Source organism: Leptidea sinapis, chromosome 4 (assembly GCF_905404315.1).
Source record: "Leptidea sinapis chromosome 4, ilLepSina1.1, whole genome shotgun sequence".
NCBI classification, from domain to species: Eukaryota; Metazoa; Arthropoda; class Insecta; order Lepidoptera; family Pieridae; genus Leptidea; species Leptidea sinapis.
Genome location: NC_066268.1, coordinates 2,866,420 through 2,888,109, shown reverse-complemented (window position 1 = coordinate 2,888,109; position 21,690 = coordinate 2,866,420). Strand labels below are relative to the sequence as shown.

The 21,690-nt window shown below is 34.0% G+C and overlaps 2 protein-coding genes across 2 annotated transcripts; one reads left to right on the top strand and one right to left on the bottom strand.

Moving 5' to 3' along the window:
* Positions 1 to 8,923: 8,923 nt before the first annotated feature.
* LOC126979830 (protein lethal(2)essential for life-like) lies at positions 8,924 to 9,756 on the bottom strand. The gene has a single exon (XM_050829391.1). The coding sequence runs from the start codon at positions 9,591 to 9,593 to the stop codon at positions 9,048 to 9,050; it is 546 nt and encodes a 181-aa protein (XP_050685348.1). The 5' UTR covers positions 9,594 to 9,756; the 3' UTR covers positions 8,924 to 9,047.
* Positions 9,757 to 14,942: 5,186 nt separating this feature from the next.
* LOC126979710 (heat shock protein 83) lies at positions 14,943 to 17,390 on the top strand. The gene has a single exon (XM_050829179.1). The coding sequence runs from the start codon at positions 15,114 to 15,116 to the stop codon at positions 17,268 to 17,270; it is 2,157 nt and encodes a 718-aa protein (XP_050685136.1). The 5' UTR covers positions 14,943 to 15,113; the 3' UTR covers positions 17,271 to 17,390.
* Positions 17,391 to 21,690: the final 4,300 nt, after the last annotated feature.

The window sequence follows — 21,690 nt, the reverse complement described above, 5'->3', positions numbered from 1 at the left end:
AAATGTCAATATCAGCTACGCTATAAGAATTTAATATTTTATATAACCGTGGAACTGGGGAATTGGTACCTAGGATCGTTCGACGAAGTGGAGGACAAAGTGAAGTAATAGGCTTACGTGGAATTCTTACTGGTACTCTTACACTAATTTATTTAGCAATTCGGGGCAGTCGATCGAAGATCCAGACGTTCTCTACGTTCATCTAATGTGGTCATGTTAAAGAAGGGCAGCCTTTCTTTGTAAGAAGAAATTTTCTTAGCTTTACCGGCACTAAAAGCCACATGCTACAGAAATCGCTTTTGAATACGTTCCATTCTTAGGATATGCGTAGCATAGTGAAGACGCCAGACAACTGAACCATACTCCAAGATACTCCTAACCATACTGAAATAAAGGAGCTTTTTAATAATTAAGCTTTAAAAATGTTGGTGTTACGTATAAGAGATGATCAAGATACTCCTAACCATACTGAAATAAAGGAGCTTAATAATAATTAAGCTTTAAAAATGTTGGTGTTACGTATAACAAACCCGAGATTTTAGAGATTTTAGAAGCACGTTTTACTATGTTTTCTAAATGGGGAAGAAAAGTCGTTTTTTTATCGAAAGTCACACCAAGATACACAAATAAAATTTGAAAAACAACAAAATTTTATGAACGATGCGGGACCAGAACCCACTCCTCCGGCGTTCCGTGCCGGTGCTTAAACCAACTGAGCTAACCGATCGAGTGTCGTATCGTTATAAAATCTTGTATGCTTGTCGTGGGTTCGGGTCCCGCATCGTTCATAAAATTGTGTTGTTTTTCAAATTTTTATTTGTGTATTAATCCTAGAAGTGAGGGTTATCGCTTTAAAAACATAACAAATTGTTCACACCAAGATCGTTAATAACTTCCAAAGTCTCTAAAGTATGTTCATTTACATGATATTTGTAGGTAACATAGCTCGATTTTCGAGTAAATTTTACTTGGTAACATTTTTTATTATTTAAGTTTACACCATTAATTTAACACCATTGCATAAGTCTTTCTAAGTCCTCCTGAAGAAGCCTACAATCACTCAGGGAATCAATTGTCTTTGCGAATTTTAAGTCATTTAACAACAACAATGAACGAGCGAGCCTGTAAATATGATTTCAACCAAGTAAGGAGAGAGCCAGTAAATCCACACGCTCGTAATTTACATAAGAGAATATCAATTTACATAAGTGAATATCGTGTGGTGAATACAGTATCAAATGCCTTACTAAAATCGGTATATATTACATCTACTTCCTTACTTTTATCTATTGCGTTGATTATAGATTCAGTAAAAGATACCAGATTCGAACATGTAGATGTAGAAAAAGAAAATCCAAGTTGATCGGAGGAGAGTTATTTCTTCGTATGGTTCTGAATCAAAGGATAAACAGCGCATTCAAAAACCTTAAGCCAATGGGCAGAATTGAGATGGGTATGTAGTTACACATCAGATTATTACTTCCTGATTTATGTACAGGTACCACTATAACTAATTTCCATTTATCCGGACAAGTGCCAGAGACCAGTGATTTATTAAAAATGGAACATAATGGTACAGCTAGAGCTGAAGCACAAGATGCGATAAAATGTGGACCTGCACCCTTATTGGGATCAATACCCTTTTAAAGGTTTAGTACCTCCTCACTAGTCATGGTACAAGAAATACTGTTATCACTAAGGTGTTTTATATATGCGGAAGATTCAACTACAGAGGTATTAGTTTGATTGTTAGAATTAAGTGCAAGAGAAAATTATTTTGCAAATAAGTTGCAAATCGAGATGCCTTCGGACGTTTCTGTATCTTAGCCGGGTACAAGCTCAAATCATCCCCTTTTTGTTTAGTAAATGACCAAAATAACTTACTATTTCTAACAATTCCTTGTTCGATATTATTAGTATATATATTGTAATTCATCATTGCAAAATTACTAACGCGATCACTGACAATTTTCAAAGCTATAGCATCCATAGGATTATTATATAATTTATAGCTCCACCTAATACTATATTTCTCTTTAAGAGACTTGATGAGACTACGACTAAACCAGGGGGGGAACTTATTTTTCTTATGTTTCAGTGTAAAGGACACAAATTTACGAATAGTCTCTTGTAAAATACTATAAAAGTGTGCTAGCATAGTGTTTACAACCTCAGCTTCCTTAAATATATCATCCCATTGCTGGTCTTGCAAGTATTTGTTAACAGATTCATAATCAGCTCTGTGAAAGTTTGGTTTTAGAATATTTTGCATATAATCAAGGTTACTTTATTTTATCAGCGATAGTACAATTTCCAACGGGGGATGGTAAGAATCAACACTACTTAATTGATTAAATGACTTGGAAACTTCACAATCAATATTTGTTAACACTAAGTCTAAGATTTTACCTGTTTCATTGACAACATCATTGGCTTGCTTAAGCTTATATAAATAAGTAAAGTCAACCAAATGCCGACCCAAACTCGGAACAATATAGCAAACTTTATTTTCTCTGATTAATGACCAATTTACACAACTCAAATTGAAGTCACCCACTGTGACAATGTTAGAGTTATTTTCACATACAGAATTCCATTTATCTAAACAATGATCAAGTATATTGTGATTAATTGGTGGTGGTAAGTATACGGCATACAGAATCAATCGGTTTTGAGATTTAGATTCAGGAAAATCGAGGGAGACGCAGATATCCTGACTTTACTTTCCCAACAACGCATGCGTTTCGACCTATATTTATTTTGTACAGCTATTAAAACACCCCCACCCTCTTTTCTATTATAAAAATTACCCCTTTCTCGATCTCTTCTGTATATCGTGTACCTATCGTCAAATAGCTCATGTGATAAAATACTGTCATTGAGCCATCTTTCAACCAATATTACAATATCGTAATCGTTACAAGAAATTTGAGTATAGAAGCTATGTGTTTTTGTACGCAAGCCTGGGACATTCTGATACTAAATCTTTAAATTACAGAATTTTACTGAAATAAAAACTAGTGATACATGACTTATAAAGATATAAAAAAATAAAAATAACAATAACAATAGAAAAACTTAAATAATTTTGTCTAAGAAGCTAGTATCTCTTATCCATATATAAGCTCATCATTTTTGCGTACATAAATACGCCCATTACTGACCCATGTAAAATTGTATTGCATCTGCTTAGCTTTTAATCTGGTAGCAGCATGTGGAGATTTATTAGCAGGGGATAGATGTTCTGCAGCGTATATCATAGATTGCACCTCGGTGATTCCAATAAGGCTACTATTTAATTTATTGTTAGGGTTCGTTTTATTGAATTTTATAATGCCTGCAAACATTTCATCACGTAGTCTAGAATGAGTTAATTCTACAATTATTGACCTTGGGCGACTTGTATCACGTTGTAGCTTGGCAACCCTTTTGCAGTTTACAATATGTTTTTCATTTATGTCGCTTTTTATAACCTTCCCTATTTCAGTGACAATGTTAATTAAGTTTTAGTGTTTTTTCTCAGGTACACATTGTAATTCTATATTTTTAGCTCGGGAATGTTGCTCCAGATGGTTCATTCTAACATTAAGATCAGAAACTGTTGTTTTTAGGTTTAGGTTTTCAATTTTCAGCGTTTCCAAAGCCTCTTAGGTGTTTTTATGTTGCTTAAGGACTTCCTCAAATTGTTCATTCATATGCTCCATAGATTTAATAATTTCTGATATTTCATTTAGAATAGGTTTTAGTTTTGTATTGAATGCCTCATTCAGAGTACTATTCAATTTAGACAACATGTCATTAAATTGTTTTTGCATTATTTCCTAAACGATCCCACTGACATCTTCACGCGTTAGAATCTTATCACGGCTAATAATCGACCGGAGGGTAACTAACGGCTTGTCTTTTATTGCCTCTACTTGTAGTTACATTGCGGATAGGAGTATTATCATTTTTTATTCCTTTTGGAACCTGCATTACACAGCTAGGGCATTTCCACGATAAACTTCTTTTAGGAGTCAGGAGATTCTCATCTAGGCTAACACAGACAAAGTGGTACAATTCCTTACACTTAAAACAAGAAAGTTTTCTCCTTCAAAAACTTATTGACAACTTATGTGAGTGAGAAGCCATGTTGATAAAATTTCAAGTGCTAAAGTGAGCTTAACAGTGTTTGGTATTTTATTTTTCTTAAATGAAAGGAAAAACTAAATCTAATTTAAAAAAAAATTTTGAGTACAAGATTCGAACTCGATACTTTTGACTCCGGAAGCTTGTTCAATACCGTTGTGCTATCTACGTCTAAACTAGTAGGTTGAAATGTCCAATTCTATTCCCAATATAAATATGTCTGGGTATATTGTTATTATTTTACTTAAATTTACATTCACCGTCACTTTAACACAAAAATGTTAGAAAACCTTATATTGACTATTAGTTTATGGTTTAATTTAAAGTAAGTAAATAAATATTTATAATGAAATTAATATTGCACCTCACTTTTGTGTCTGGGGTAAATAGTACTATTTATTATGTGTGTTATACTATTTATTATTTGAATACTAAAAGGCATAAAAGGCATTTATTTAGAATTCTTTTTGATGTCATTTCTTATACTACTAGATACTACTACTGCTTCGGAAACAAATGGCGCTCTGAGAGAGAAGAAGCGGCGCAAGAAACTCTCCTAGCATTCTTTTTTTGCGCTCTTTTCAATAAAAATATACAATATTGAACAGTCATTTCTATCGCTATAAAATAATCACAATCTAGTCCCAGGCTGTCCGATCATTTAGATATTCAGCAGTGGAGTAATAGGATTTACGACAGAGCCATTTTTTTTATAAAACATTTAAATTTATTTATAGATAATGCCTGAACAGTGGCTGGGACTTTATTATAGAAGTGTATACATTTACCCTTAAAGCTATTATGTATCTTATGAAGCCTACTAGAACTAGTTACAAGCAATCCCTTATTTCTAGTGTTATAATAATGAAAATCACTATTAAGAGCAAAAAGGTGACGATTTTTGTGAACATATATTAAATTTTCATAAATGTACTGACAATGAACAGTCATAATATTATTTCTTTAAATTTTTCTTTGAGAGACTGTCTATAACCAAGCTGATATATAGCACGAACAGCTCTCTTTTGCAGAGCAAACACTATATCAATGTCAGTAGCATGACCCCATAGTAATATACCGTACGTCATGATGCTGTGAAAATAACTGAAGTACACTAATCTAGCGGTCACAACATTCGTGTACTCTCTAGTCTTTCTAACTGCATATGCCGCAGAGCTGAGTCTATCTGCTAGATGGGCAATATGTGGACCCCACTGAAGCTTTTTATCTAACGTGATACCCAAGAAGACCGTAGTGTCCACAACTTCCAACCTCTGGTCATTTATAAGTATGTTGGTTTGTACCTCCGCTGTGTTTGGTGTAATGAACCGTAAACACTTTGTTTTTTTAATGTTTAAGTGCAGATTATTCGTCTCAAACCAACGCACTATCTTTGAGAGTGCATTGTTTACCTCGTCATCAATATCCGCACGTCGCTTCACTTTAAAAATAAGTGAAGTATCATCAGCAAACAATACTTACAATTATATTCCATAGTCACTCATTGTATCACGACACTCATGTTATTCACATCACATGTAATGATTGTATGGCATTTTTTAATTTACTTAAATTTCCTTTATCTCTTTAATATTAGACTTTGCAAATAATATCAGTATTTAGACTATAAGTTATAAGTTTTCGACACTTATACTACACTTTATTGCTTTTTTACTATTTTTAATTCAATTAATTGATAGAGTATGTTACTTCTATTACACGCACCACTTAAACGAAATGCATAGACTTTGCAATTATAGAACAAACACTTTTAAATAATTTAGAGTATTTTTTGATGATTATATAATCATCTCTCACGATACAGTTCATATAGCCTTTGTCTACTCCTATGAATGCCAGCTGTTGCCCAATCATTAAATGACAAGAGACCACCTGATTTGACTGGAACTACCACATAATAGGGGGCGAAGCTCCACATTTCTCAACTCCGGGCTGCTACTGAGAAATTCCTTACGAAAACCCTTAACGTACAAATTGCCCCATCACTTCGTATTGTTTCCCCGAGCCGAATGACTAGCAGTTAGCTAGTTATATTTTTTCACAACTACCCTCCAACAAACGAATACACCAACCTAGTATGTCGTATTATAATATTACGATTACAATAAATAAAGTATTTATGTTTAAATCGTAACAGTTGTTTGTTCTGAATGTAAATTTTAATAGGCGCCTGTAAATACTTACCCCCTTATTCATAAGAGTCTGCTAACTTAAAGCATTGCTAATTCTCACTCTCTTTTCTTCTATTGATCTAAGTCAGAATGAGAAAAAACACTCCTTAGCGGCTGTTTAAAGTTAGCGGATCATTATGAATAAGGGGGCGAGCCTATACGTTAGTTAAGCATTTAAGATAATGTACATAAGTGGTTTACCTATGTTTGATGTATGTTAATTATGAATAAAGAATTTACAAAATCAATCTAACGAAAAACCTAATAACTCCCCCCCCCCATTCCATTCCCAACCTATTATTAATACGAGGATGGCCAAGATATCCATATTTGACTAAATTTATTAGTACAGAACAATTTCTTAATAGGAGCCTATTAGAATTATCTTTATTAGATAATACATTTTTGATTTAAGATTCGCCCTTCAGACCCAAACACAAATTGCTTACACATTTCTACTTCAAAGCAGAAAAAGGTGCCGCTGTGGTACCCATATTCTACAAATACAAAATTTGTAATTATTGTCAATGTCAGCTGAAGAAAATTTCAAATTGAAGTGCTTAGGTATAACTTATCAAAAAAGTGAATTCAGTTCATTTACAACATGAGAAAAATAAACAATTTGTTATGATTTTAAAAATATTTAAAGATATTTTTGTCATAAATAAAATATAAAAACAAAATTTTTTGAACGATGCGGGACTCGAACCCACGACCTCTGAGCTAACCGTTCCATGCTTGGTTAGAGCACCGGCACGGAACAGAAGTCGTTGGTTCGAGTAACGCATCGTTCATAAAATTTTGTTTTTATATTTTATTTATGACAAAAATATCTTTAATAATGATGCAGTGTGCCTTTTGTGACGGCTTTCGGAATTTAAAAGAGTAATTGCTTGGATAATGTCTTCCTCACATTGTCCAATCACAGAGCAGTAAATATCGTGATTCAAAGCACAATTCCTAACTTAACATATTTAAATAAATACAAAATGTAAAAACACAGTTACAATAACAGCAGAGTTAGAGTTATTTTGCGGGTAAGTATTTTGTATTTTTCTTTAAAAAAATATCATTTAAGTACTTAAAAGTTTCTCCTAAACAAGTTGATTTAATTTACTTGATTTATAGATAATTTTGATTATTAAAAAAATTACCTAAATGTAATTATAAGTTTTTCTTCTGGTGAAATGCTATAATAAAAACATCTACTCCGAGATCATCGTTTATGAGAGTCAGTAAGCCATCAAAAAACTTGTGGACATTCTGAAGTAGTTTAAGAATTTGGGCTCAAATTCCCTTAATTTAGGATACAAAATAATGTACTGGCTTTCAGTCAGCCTGTGTGACAAAATTGGGTGGAGCCAATATCTCCATATTCTGTCGCGTCGTTTCTGCCGTCGGTAAAATCACCGTTAAAACTGTTTCTACGTCCATCTTCGACAAATATAGAACTTTCAGTTTTAATAATATACGGTACTCTGTGTATAGAACTCAAACAGGACGGCGCGCATTTAACCCCTGACAAAACGAGTACCATGTGAATTGTGAAAACACTATACAAAAAATGTCAGCTAAAGAACATGCACATACATAAAAATACTACATTTAAAAAAACCGACTTCAAAAACTGAAAAGTATCAAAATATGTATGTGCTACCTATTGCTAGGTTTTAAGTCGGTGCCAAGCCCAAAACGAAATAAAACTTAATATTATAAACAGCTTACTTACTGTAATTACATATTAAGGTTGTCTGGCCACGCGTGTCTGTCCGCCGAGTCTAGAACAAAACAACTATCCCGCTCAGTCACGCGTGGCGAGTGTAGGTACCTACTATTACATTTGGCTTGGCACCGACTTCAAAGCTATCAATATGTAACACATACAAATAATAGTATTTATAATAGTAAAGGTAAAGGTTTCCTTGAGAGGTGTATTAAATTTTTAGTTATATGATACTTTTCAGTTTTTGAAGTCAGGTTTTTTAAACATAGTTTTTTTTTTTTTTTACTTTTAAGTGTCAGTTAATAATAGTACATAATCAACCGGAATTAAAACTAAAAAAGCTGTACACAAACAACAATTACATCATTGATGATATCTTTTCATAAAAAATCTTCATAAAATGAAAACTACTGGGTCAAACTCACGGACTAGTAAAAAAATAAGGACTCCGTGTCACCTTACATAACAGTGTAGTACCAAAACAAGCCGATTAACGTGTAAATAGATAGCCCTACGCACACACACTACTACAGGCCGATAGGCATTAGGCGTCTATTATGATAATTGTCATCGTCTGTGACAGATCAGTTTGCGTCTCAATGAAATATGTAAAAAATGCCAATTATTCACGGGAGAAAAAATGGTGTAACTAGTATCCCCCGTAACCGAACACACACTAGCATAACGGTGCTTCACATGCTTAATATCACGGCGCGGAGTCCTTTTTTTACTCGTCCGTGGGCCAAACTATGTAATTTTTTTATGGGAATTTAATTTTTGAATGTCTGCCTCTTGTCTGCCCCCTCTGCTTATGATAAATGATTGCTATGCTATTGCTATTTCGAGGTAGGTAAATAATATAAAGGTAAGTAAATAAATATTATATACAACAAAATATGAAAATAGTTTATTGTACTTAAAATACAAATGCTTTTCAGTCTTACACAAAAATCATCTAATTCGAGGCACTTAACTAAGTTGAAGCATAGACTATTCTTTCGGAATTAACGTCTCTTCTTTTTTGCTGGGGTTTTCCCTTCTTCTGGACCGTTTTCAACAGTTTCTTCATCCTGTCCCTTCCTTCTCACAGGCCCGGTGTGTGTAATAGGCACAACTCTTTCGTCTTTCCCTTCAGACACTTTTGGCATCAAAATTGTTAACACACCATCAGATGAAAGCTTAGATTCTACTGTTTCTGGTTTACAACCATCTGGTATTTGATAGCGACGCTTGAACTGACGAGATACATATCCATGTTCGTCCTTCTTCTCCTCATGTTTGCCTTCTACAACAATGTAGTTGTCAACGGTCTTTACCGAGATTTCTTCAGGCGAAAAATGTTGGACATCCAGATTTATTTGAAATTTGTCTTTGTCGGATTTTATAGTAGATCCAATATCGGGTTGCAATGTTGATAATTTAAGCCAAGGACCCAAATATTTCGGACCTGAATGATCAACTATCAAGTCCGTAATTAAATCAGTATATTGTGTCAAATCACGCGGTCGCCTAGGTCTTAATAGATCCGCAATATATGGTAACAACGCCATTTCTCTGTACAGTACAATGAAATAAATCCGAAAATAACTTTAAAGTAGGAATTCTATCTCGCGACTCGTTCAGCGCTCTCGATTCTTAATGAATTGACGGCTGTGTGGCTGTAGTCAACCACTTTTATATGGGTAGGTTACGCAAGCGCGCCGTAGTAGCTGCAACTAGGTTCGTGAAAAGGCTGGAATGTTCAAGAAATTTCGAACAATTGAAACAGCGCCATCTAGTATCAAGTGGAAACAGTCTTTCATAGCCAATTCGCAGGCCTACCGCACCATAGCGCTACCTGAATATGGTTCAAAAAATTTTGAAGATATCTATCTCGCGACTCGTTCAGCGCTCTCGATTCTTAATGAATTGACGGCTGTGTGGCTGTAGTCAACCACTTTTATATGGGTAGGTTACGCAAGCGCGCCGTAGTAGCTGCAACTAGGTTCGTGAAAAGGCTGGAATGTTCAAGAAATTTCGAACAATTGAAACAGCGCCATCTAGTATCAAGTGGAAACACTCTTTCATAGCCAATTCGCAGGCCTACCGCACCATAGCGCTACCTGAATATGGTTCAAGAAATTTTGAAGATAATAAAAGAAAAGTGCCATCTAGTATCAAGCGGAAATACTACGAATGAGCTTTAGTGTAGCCATAATTATTTTTGGACTAGCAGTGCCCCACGGTTTTACTCGTGTAGATACCGATCTCGTGTTAGTAGAAAGTCTACTAAGTCGGACTATAGATTTAATTTTATTAACATAAAAGTTTTATTTCACTTATTTATTTTATTATTGCATTCTTTTCTTTAGATTGACATTTCGATAAATCTTTTGAATGGAATAAACGATTTTAATAATTTAAATTAGTATTTTTCAGGTATTGAACAATGATATCATAGTATTAAAAGATTATTACTTTTAAATATCATTGGTATTGAAACGGTCTTTAATAAAATATCATTTAATGAGATAAGGATTAATACAAAGGTATGAATAATATGGTCTGCTTATTGTCGGCACTGGTCGGCAATTATATCAAATTTTAAAATGTAAAGAAACTTCGTAGATATTGATATTGTTCTATAATACTGTAGAGCATTTTTTTGTTCTATCATCAATCTTTTGGAATTTGGCGCCATATTTAAACATGAGGAATTAGCGCCTTATTTGGTCACATGAGAAACTTGTGTTGATTTGCAAATTCATTAACTAAGAACCTGGCAGTCGAATCACTCTGGATTTTCGCCTGAACATACATCAGGCAATACTAAACATAATGAGCAGTATCAAAATTATAAGAAAATAAGGCAAACGCGAGACATTTTGTATCAAACATCGATGCAAATTCAATCTAGAAATAGGCACGATGCAATGGTAACCATAAAATAACAAAATAAATTTATTGAAATAATGAATCGGCTCAATTTTTAAATAAATATAAATAGCGCGTGCTAATTTAGAATAATTTGTGAATCATGTTTGTTTTTAATTATAATAATTGAATCAAGTCGCAATTCAAAATTCTGTCTCGACGATAACCTAGAAAATTCGAAAAATATATAAAAAATATTAAAGCTTTCTATGAGTTCAAAAAAATTTAAAATCGGTTCAGTAGTTTTTGTGTGAAAACATTACAAACATACAAACAAAAACGCAAATGTTTCCTCTTTATAATATTATATTATCTTATATATAAAATTATCGTGTCATATATAAAATGTTCGTTCCCGTACTCCTCCGAAACGGCTTGAACGATTCTCATGAAATTTTGTGAGCATATTGAGTAGGTCTGAGAATCGGCCAACATCTATTTTTCATACCCCTAAATGTTAAGGGTGGTCCACACGAATTTTTTTTTTTTGAAATTTATTTGACATTTTTTTTAATTTGTTGGATTATGAGTCAGCATTAAAAAATACATACAACTTCAAATTTTCACCCATCTACGATCAACAGTTACTTTTGTATCGCGATTTTAATATCGGCAATACAACGTTAGCTGGGTCAGCTAGTATGATATAAGTTTAGATAAATGTCAAAATCTAGCAATTTTTTTTGAAGTAATTGCAGTACCTACCTACCATGTTTTAAAATAGTTTAATTTTTTACATTTTTTTTTACTTTTTATTGTACATAATATAATTGTCACCATAAAAAGTTCTAACTTCCAGTGCCCATATTTTCTGTGATCTTTAATATCTATTAATATTGAAGAGTTCCCTCAATAATAATAGATTCCATTATCATATCTCATTTTTTTGTAGCTATACGGTATAGGTACCCTTTCGAACGAAAACTTTACAATTCAGTCCATAAATGGTGGAGATATTTTATGATAACAATTTAACAATTATTCCAATTGGAAATTCGCGAGCTTGACACTATTGCATATGACCCAAATAACGTACCATAAACCATTGAAGGGATACCCTTTCTGATTCACGCAGTATAGGTGCCACATGGCGTTACTAAAGGAAGAGTGGAAAAAAGACCTTAACAGGTATACCTATATATATTATATAGTATAATAAATATTATTAAAAAACGTTTAAAATTACTAAACAAAATATAATTAGTAGGTATAACTAAAAAGGCATAAAATAATTATACTTTATAGGTAGTTGGCATTGTTGGAAATTCTATCGCCACTCCGAGCGAGGGTGTTCATCGGCAATGCAGTGTTGATGACAATGGCAAAGAGAATAATGTACCCAGGTACCTACTTAATTAAGCGATTGTTGGATAAGTAGGTAAGTAGTATTAATTGGTGGTCAAAAATAATTTTTAAAGTTGGTAGGCATCTTATAGACTATAGTTAAGTAGGTACGTACAAAAATGCCAATTAGGTACCGTACCAATCCAAGAATAAGTATGAAAATGGACGACATTGAAAAGACATAATATTATATTGTTTATATTTATGGAATAGAACCACATGACCATGAGTAAATAAAAAGAACAGCGACAAAGTTGGATGAGGTCTAGGTACCTATATCAAAGAATATAATATAATTATACCTAGCACATGTATGCCTACCTATATTATGCTAAAAGACACCCAGACTAAAAAAAAATGATATGTATTTTATTAGATTAGTAAGTACTTATTAAATAATTTAAGTAACTAGGTAGGTATGTAGGTATCTATATTTTTTTTTAATTTAAGTACGTAGGTAGTACGTAGTAGCTATTTAATAAAACTAGTTTCTATAATAGGTATTAGCTAATTAAGTCGTACCTATCTATATTTTATTATTACTATTACTAGGTAGGTACCTAGTTCAACGAATATGACGTTAGGTACCTACCTAGCAATTCATTTTTGTCTGTTTTAAGAGATTTCCTTTGATTAGGTGTAATATACCTATTATTTTATAAGATGAATTAGGTATCTAGGTAGTAGTAGGTTCTTAGAAAGATTTGTTAATCTATTTTTATTTTTATTGAACTCTGTTTATTGCTCAGAATACAGAATGTTCTTTTTGTATTCTATGATTTATGATCGTTAATGATCATAATAACGAAAGCGTTGAAAAATCTTAAAATCAATAAAATTGTAGAAAACATCTAGAAACGCGGTAACCGCATGTAACAAAGCGAGGGGAAGGCTGAGGGGCGTGGAAGAGGGGGATAAGATGCTCCTTGCGGATATACCTAGCGACACTGGTGGCTAAAAGCAGAACTTATTACCGGAAACCAACAGAATGTTCTAGAACCATCGATAAAATTGAGTTAAATTGCCGATTTTTGAATGAACTATTAGTTTTCATATATCTATTTTAAAGTTTTTACTTCTTTCCTTTTTATATTAATAACTAAAAAGTATCACAACAGCTTATTTGCAGTGTTATTTGACTCTTTCTAGAACATTCGAGAGAGTTCTAGAACTTTTGTTCGTATTTAGTGAATTGCGCTCCGTAACACCTAGCGGACGATAGCGGTACTACTAAGTTTGTTCATAGATGCTCAACATTTTCTTCGTCTTCTAATGTTATAGTAATATAACAAGTCTTTTAAATGCGCGTAAACAAATTATAATAATTTTAATTACATATATAATTGAAGGTCGAATTACCAAAGTGTTTACTTTGTTAATAAGATTAAAATTACACTATCACCCTATATCATTTATACGTCTAGATAGACTACTATGACAGCTGTAAAAACTTCGAAAAATAGTTAAGTGTAGAACTAACCTCTATTCTGTGCAATTCACGCACACTAATATCCCTGGCCTCTTTTGTTCGGATGTCTAACAGCAGGAGACTTACAGAAGACAGACTTAAGAGACATACGTCTAGATGTATTTTTTTTTATGCCAATACGGAACGAGACGAGCAGGACGCTCAACTGATGGTAATTGATACGCTCTGCCCATTACAATGCAGTGCCTTTCAGGATTCTTGAAAAACCCAAAAACTGAGTGGCACTACAATTGCGCTCGTCACCTTGAGACATAAGATGTTAAGTCTTATTTGCCCAGTAATTACACTAGCTACGGTGCCCTTCAGACCGAAACACAGTAATGCTTACACATTACTGCTTCACGGCAGAAATAGGCGCCGTTGTGGTACCCATAATCTAGCCGGCATCCCGTGCAAAGGAGCCTCCACTGGCTTTTTACTATACTCTTTAAAATTATGATCTCACATTTATTGAACAAAGTGAAATGTGGACAAAAAGATAAGATAGCTCAATAAGTCTTAGTGATCGTAGTGATCACCTTCTTTCTATTAAAAGTTACGTATAGTATACTATACTTCGAAAAACATAATATAAAGCTCTTTCCTACGAGGCAAACATTTTGTCAAAAAGAAGAATAGACATTATTTCAAAAACTTCTTAAACCATAACCGTATTTTCCTTCTTTAGGAACAGGGTATAATTAGAATATATACCCACATTCCAAGCCTTTTTATGAATGTAAAATAGCTAGTAAATTTGATAAATTCACTTACTAATGAAATTTTTCAAGCTCAACTCAAGATATAATCCTTTATTGCATATGCAAAAACACATAAAATTGTATACATTCAAAATAAAAATTAATGCATTAAATTAGTTGTGAAAATATGTGTAAATCCTAATATTTTTGTATTTAATCACAGCTGGGCCATAACGTTTTTTCACGTGTCGTTTTATTTTGTAGTAACCACCAACCGTAGTTTATTTTATAATAAGTAAATTACATTTTTAAAGTTAGATGTGTTAAGGTGATTAGATAAAATAAAGTGATGACGGTGCAGGTTAACGAAAAAAGGTTGAGATTCTCTGACTTATAAGCGTCAGATAGTCTAGAAATTTCTATCCATACACAGATGTCGCTCTCAGCAGGAGTCTATAAAAGCGCGTTTGAATTTCGAAGCTTCGTTATTTGTGAAATACAAGCGAAGTGATAAGTCGAGTGCGGTTCGCTGCGAAATTTAACCACGTGTTGTACTAATTCAAACCACGCATTATCGTTATAAATTACTGTGAAGCAGAAGTAATCCTCATAGTTTGTGAAGACAAGTGTGTTTTAAGACGATCATGCCGGAAAAGATGGAGACCCAATCGGGCGAGGTGGAGACCTTTGCCTTTCAGGCGGAGATCGCCCAACTTATGTCATTGATCATCAACACCTTTTACTCCAACAAAGAAATCTTCCTTCGTGAGTTAATTTCGAATTCATCAGATGCCTTAGACAAAATCCGATACGAGTCTTTGACCGACCCGTCAAAATTGGACAGCGGTAAGGAATTGTACATAAAGATTATTCCCAACAAGAGCGAGGGCACATTGACCATCATCGACACTGGTATTGGTATGACCAAGGCAGATCTAGTCAACAACCTGGGTACTATTGCTAAATCGGGTACAAAGGCGTTCATGGAAGCTCTACAGGCCGGTGCTGATATAAGTATGATTGGTCAGTTCGGTGTAGGTTTCTACTCGTGTTATTTGGTCGCTGACCGCGTGACCGTACATTCCAAGCACAATGATGATGAGCAGTACGTGTGGGAGTCTTCAGCGGGCGGTTCTTTCACAGTCCGAGCCGACACTTCGGAGCCACTTGGTCGTGGTACTAAAATCGTTCTCCACGTTAAAGAGGACCTAGCAGAGTTCATGGAAGAAAATAAAATCAAAGAGGTAGTCAAGAAACATTCTCAATTTATTGGTTATCCGATCAAACTTGTCGTTGAAAAGGAGCGTGAGAAGGAACTGTCGGACGATGAAGCAGAGGAGGAGAAGAAAGAGGATGAAAACGATGATGAGAAACCGAAGATTGAGGATGTAGGTGAAGATGGTGAAGAAGACAACAAAGACAAGAAAAAGAAGAAGAAAACTATCAAGGAGAAGTACTCAGAGGATGAGGAATTAAACAAAACAAAGCCTATCTGGACCCGCAATGCTGATGACATTACACAGGAAGAGTATGGTGATTTCTACAAATCCCTTACAAATGACTGGGAAGATCATTTGGCTGTGAAACACTTCTCAGTAGAGGGCCAGCTTGAGTTCAGAGCACTATTATTTGTTCCACGACGTGCTCCATTTGACCTGTTTGAGAACAAGAAACGCAAAAACAACATTAAGCTGTATGTTCGCAGAGTATTTATCATGGACAACTGTGAGGACCTTATCCCCGAGTACTTGAACTTCATCAAGGGAGTGGTAGACAGCGAAGATTTGCCACTTAACATTTCCCGTGAGATGTTACAACAGAATAAGATTCTAAAGGTAATTAGAAAGAATTTGGTTAAGAAATGCTTAGAATTATTTGAAGAACTTGCTGAAGACAAAGAGAACTATAAGAAGTACTACGAACAGTTTAGCAAGAACCTCAAGCTTGGTATTCATGAAGATTCTCAGAATAGATCTAAATTAGCTGACTTACTGCGCTACAATACATCTGCCTCAGGAGATGAGTCATGTTCCTTTAAGGAGTATGTCTCAAGAATGAAGGAGAACCAAAAACACATCTACTATATCACTGGTGAAAATAAAGACCAGGTAGCCAACTCTTCATTTGTTGAAAGGGTCAAGAAGCGTGGATATGAAGTTGTCTACATGACTGAACCTATTGATGAGTATGTTGTACAACAGTTGAAGGAATATGATGGCAAGTCTCTGGTATCAGTCACCAAGGAGGGACTTGAACTGCCAGAGGATGAGGAGGAAAAGAAGAAGCGGGAGGAAGACAAAGTCAAATTTGAGGGCCTTTGCAAAGTAATGAAGAACATCTTAGACAACAAAGTAGAGAAAGTTGTAGTTTCAAACAGGCTTGTTGAATCTCCATGCTGTATTGTCACTGCCCAATATGGATGGTCGGCAAACATGGAACGTATCATGAAGGCTCAAGCACTCAGGGATACTTCAACTATGGGTTATATGGCTGCAAAGAAACACCTTGAAATCAATCCAGATCACTCTATTGTTGAGACATTAAGGCAGAAGGCGGAAGCTGACAAGAATGATAAAGCTGTTAAAGATTTAGTCATTTTGCTCTATGAGACTGCATTATTATCTTCTGGTTTCACACTTGATGAGCCTCAGGTCCATGCTTCTCGTATCTACAGAATGATCAAACTGGGTCTTGGAATTGATGAGGACGAACCTATACAGGCTGAGGAAGTTGCAGCTGGAGAAGTACCCCCACTAGAAGGTGATGCTGATGATGCGTCACGTATGGAGGAAGTAGATTAAACTGTCCCGCCTAAATAACCTGATGGTTTTTTGTGATTTTATTTGTGTGCTGGTGTTGTACAGCCAAAGACTGATTTAAGTTCAAAATTCCATTATATTAAAAATGAGTATTACACCATATTTCTTGTTTAATTCTTATCCCCTGTTTATTAATGCAAATTTAGTTGCAGAACTTTTTGGATTTGGTACCCTATGCAACACAATACCTACGAGTAAACCGGTCTTTGCTAAAGCTTATTTTGTGCATGGTTCCATACTTCATAGGTACACCCAGTACCAAAGACTGATTTTAAGTTCAAATTTAAATTATAAATATTGATGAGTAGTTATGTACCTACCTACCTACGTACAACAGCATATTTCTTTACCTACCAAGGTATCTACCTACCTATATCCTTTAAATAAATTGAGATAAATAGGTATATTATTGCATCAGTAAAATTTTCAATAAATGCAGTACCTATATTAGGAATTACTAGATTAGATTTGGTAGTAAGTCCACATACCCATATAACTAATTCTGAGTTTAAATAAAGGGAAAGTAAAAAAATTAATCATAACTGTTCCAAGTAATAAATCTTAGAGCATCTAGATGGCGCTTATCACCAATATGTGTGTTATAAACTTAACACTGATTTTGGTGTCATACTGCATACATAACAGAACATAATATGAATATCTCTCTAAATAGCCTTTTATTTAATTAAGATCCAATTTTAATAAAACTTTATTGGATTATTGTTGGGCTTGGACGCCGGCCTCTTATCTGTCTGGCCACGAATCTATGGATTTATGTTTCCGTAGAAAAGTCGTTTCTTTTGAACCGACTTCAAAAAGTAGGAGGTAGGTACCGTCACACTGTACAGTGTGACGTCAATTTAGTATACTGTGAAGCCGTTCCTTGATAGTTAGTTATACTGGTTACTATTTAAAACGGAACGCAATCCCGTATACTATCATCCGCATTTTTGACGCAGCATTCAAATGAGTGTATTAAAGTTTTCTATTTCATTAAAAAAACTGTTGTTGGAGTACTGTCAAGCTAAAAATATTTGGCGTTAAAACGTTAGGCCCGTGAGTGGTTTTGACTGATCACGTGATCAAAGTACTGCGAGTATCTTACCTCGAATTTCGAAAACGCCACTGCTTACAGATCACAGTAGAATATGGCGACGATTTATGACGTCATATATTTTCCTAGGGTACTGCGGCAGCATACTGGCAGTCCATAACGGAACGAATTTTTCTAGTGATAGCACTGTGCAGTGCTCGCAGTGCATATGGGAACAACACTAAATTATTAATCCCTACAGTTAAAGAGAGCGACTCAATCAACATGCTTGCTGTCCCGATACGCGAATGAAAGTACAGAAATAACCTTTTCATTGTAAAGACTTCAAACCTATGAATAGGTAGCACATACACATAATAGTATTATATTAATATTGAGGGAATTAGGTTTGTAGAAGAGGTGTACAAAAATTAAATCTTTATGAAGTTATTTTAGTCGCTTTTGAAGTCGGTTTTTTTTTTCTTTTTAGTGTCTGTAATAGGTTTTCTATATTAGGATCTTCTATGTTACTTCAGGTAAACTATAACATTTATCTAATAATGCCAATCAACCTAAATGAAAACTTCAAAAAAAGCTGTACATAAAACTAAAATTACACCATCCACGTAAACTTAATGATCATAAAATAAAAACTACTGGGCCAAATTTTTAGGGGACTAAATATTTCATAAATCTCAGCGTAATCGGTGTAAATACATTAACAAAATACCAATCGAATTAAGAAATAAACGTAATGTTTAAATTATCTTTTTGAAAGTAGGTACCTACCTCCTACTTTTTGAAGTCGGTTCAAAAGTAACTACTTTTCTACGGAAACATCATAAATCCATAGATTCGTGGCCAGACATTTAGATAGAGGCCGGCGTCCAAGCCCAACAATAATCCAATAAATAAAAAAAAAACGTTTTATTAAAATTGGATCTTAATTAAATAAAAGGCTATATTAAAGAGATATTCATATTATGTTCTGTTATGTATGCAGTATGACACCAAAATCAGTGTTAAGTTTATAACACACATATTGGTGATAAGCGCCATCTAGATGCTCTAAGATTTATTACTTGGAACAGTTATGATTAATTAAGTTTTTTACTTTCCCTTTATTTAAACTCAGAATTAGTTATATGGGTATGTGGACTTACTACCAAATCTAATCTAGTAATTCCTAATATAGGTACTGCATTTATTGAAAATCTTACTGATGCAATAATATACCTATTTATCTCAATTTATTTAAAGGATATAGAAAGGTAGGTAAAGAAGTATGCTATTGTACGTAGGTAGGTAGGTACATAACTACTCATTAATATTTATAATTTAAATTTGAACTTAAAATCAGTCTTTGGCTGCACGCAAAGTGCTCATGCCTCATACCATAACAATTATTATTATAGGTACAAGTGCTAGGTGCCTATTGTAGAACTGTAGGAAGTCGAGTAGGTACTGGTTGTACCTATGAAGTATGAACCATGTACAAAATAAGCTTTAGCAAAGACCAGTTTACTCATAGGTATTGTGTTGCATAGGGTACCAAATCCAAAGAGTCATATTCTGCATTTATTGATAACTAGCTATGAATACCCGCTTCGCTGGGTCATTTTTAATTGTATACTTATTTTTTAATGTTAATAATCTATCACTACTTTTTATTCACAATTTTTTCACATAAAAGACACATTTTCTTTTTTCTTATTAATTTATTGATTTTACTTATTTTTACATTAAAATCTTACGACTAAGTTGACATTAATATCTCTTATCATCTAACATTAACTGATATCCTAAACATTTTTATTGAAATACATTCTTATATACTACGTTTACAGTTTTGCATTCTGGTGCATAAACAAATAAATTTTCTTTCTGTCCTACGCGTGAAAAAGCTACATAGAGTTGACCATGTGAAAAACAGGATTCTTTTAAATTAACTCCACAAAATCGGAACGTCTGACCTTGCGCCTTATTGATAGTCATACTATAAGCAAATCGTACAGGAAATTGTAACCGTTGGTAGAATGGTAAATCATTCGAAATTATTGGAATTCTTGGTATAAAAACCAAGTTTCCTTTTTCTTTGCCAGTGAGAACTTCTGCCTCAATGATGTTGTTCAAAATTTGTTTTACGCATAATCTTGTACCATTGCACAATTTTGGCGTATTAAGATTTCGCATTAATATGACTGGTGATCCAATTTTTAGCTTTAATTCATGAGAAGGCATACCAGGTGGGTTTAATGAATTTAAAAATTCCGTTGGAAAGTTTAAACTTTCATCTTGATTCATCATTGTATCTATTGATTTATAGATTTTTTCCTCTCCCGGTATCATTTCCTGTATTTTTTCATTTATTCGTTTTACTGCATCATTTTTTGTAACCAAAATTTTTCGCTCAGACAACCATGTTTTATTTAAATAATTTTGTTGTATGGATGGATAAATTTTGTCTATAAGGTGTTCTTCGGTGTCTACCACATGACATATCTCTTCAGTTAAAATTATTTTACCAGACTGTGGATCTAGTGGGTAGGTGCCATTCCCAATTTTCAAAAGATTGTCGGCAAACTCTTGTGCCTTTGGATCTCCAGTAATTAACGCTCGCATATTTTCTGTCAGTGATAACTTTTCAACATTGTTCCAAAAAATTGATCGCTTTAAACATGCATTTATTTCGTCAGCTGGTGTTGATTTTGGAATAACTGGTAAAGTTAGTCTAAAATCCCCTGATAGTAGCAATAAAGCATCTCCCACTAGTTTTGTATTTTTCCGAAGATCCTGTAATGTTCTATCCAGCGCTTCCAGTGATTTTCGATGAGCCATTGTGCACTCATCCCATATTATAAGTTTGCATCTTATTAAAATTTGGCCACGTACAGAAAATTTTGTGATATTACAGACTGGGAATTCTTGTTCAGCTACATTTAATGGCAAATTTAGTGCAGAATGTGCCGTTTTTCCACCTTCCATTAATGTTAATGGAAGTGGGGCAACATTATAATAACCATATTATTATCTTCCCTAACAGTAACTTCCTCATTAGGAATTCCTCTATATTACTAGTACTAAGCTACCTAGTATAATGTCATATTTTCAGCCTGCGCATTGCCTCAGGAAGAGTTAATTGCACAGCAAGTTGGTTTGGGTGGGCCAGTTTGTTTTTGTAAATAATTTTGGTGTTCCTTATATCCTCTTTAACTGTGTTGATATAACCATGGTGCATTTGAGATTTGTCTCAGGATGTAGTTCCGACATTTTTGTATTTTACTGATATTGGAGTCACTTGCCGAACCCCACAGTTGAATTCCATATATCCATATTGGCCTCAAGATGGTCTTATATATAAGCAATTTA

What these genes read in the sequence shown, in the direction of transcription:
- LOC126979830 (XM_050829391.1), bottom strand. Translation starts at nt 9,593, where the DNA reads ATGGCGTTGTTACCATATATTGCGGATCTATTAAGACCTAGGCGACCG.
- LOC126979710 (XM_050829179.1), top strand. Translation starts at nt 15,114, where the DNA reads ATGCCGGAAAAGATGGAGACCCAATCGGGCGAGGTGGAGACCTTTGCC.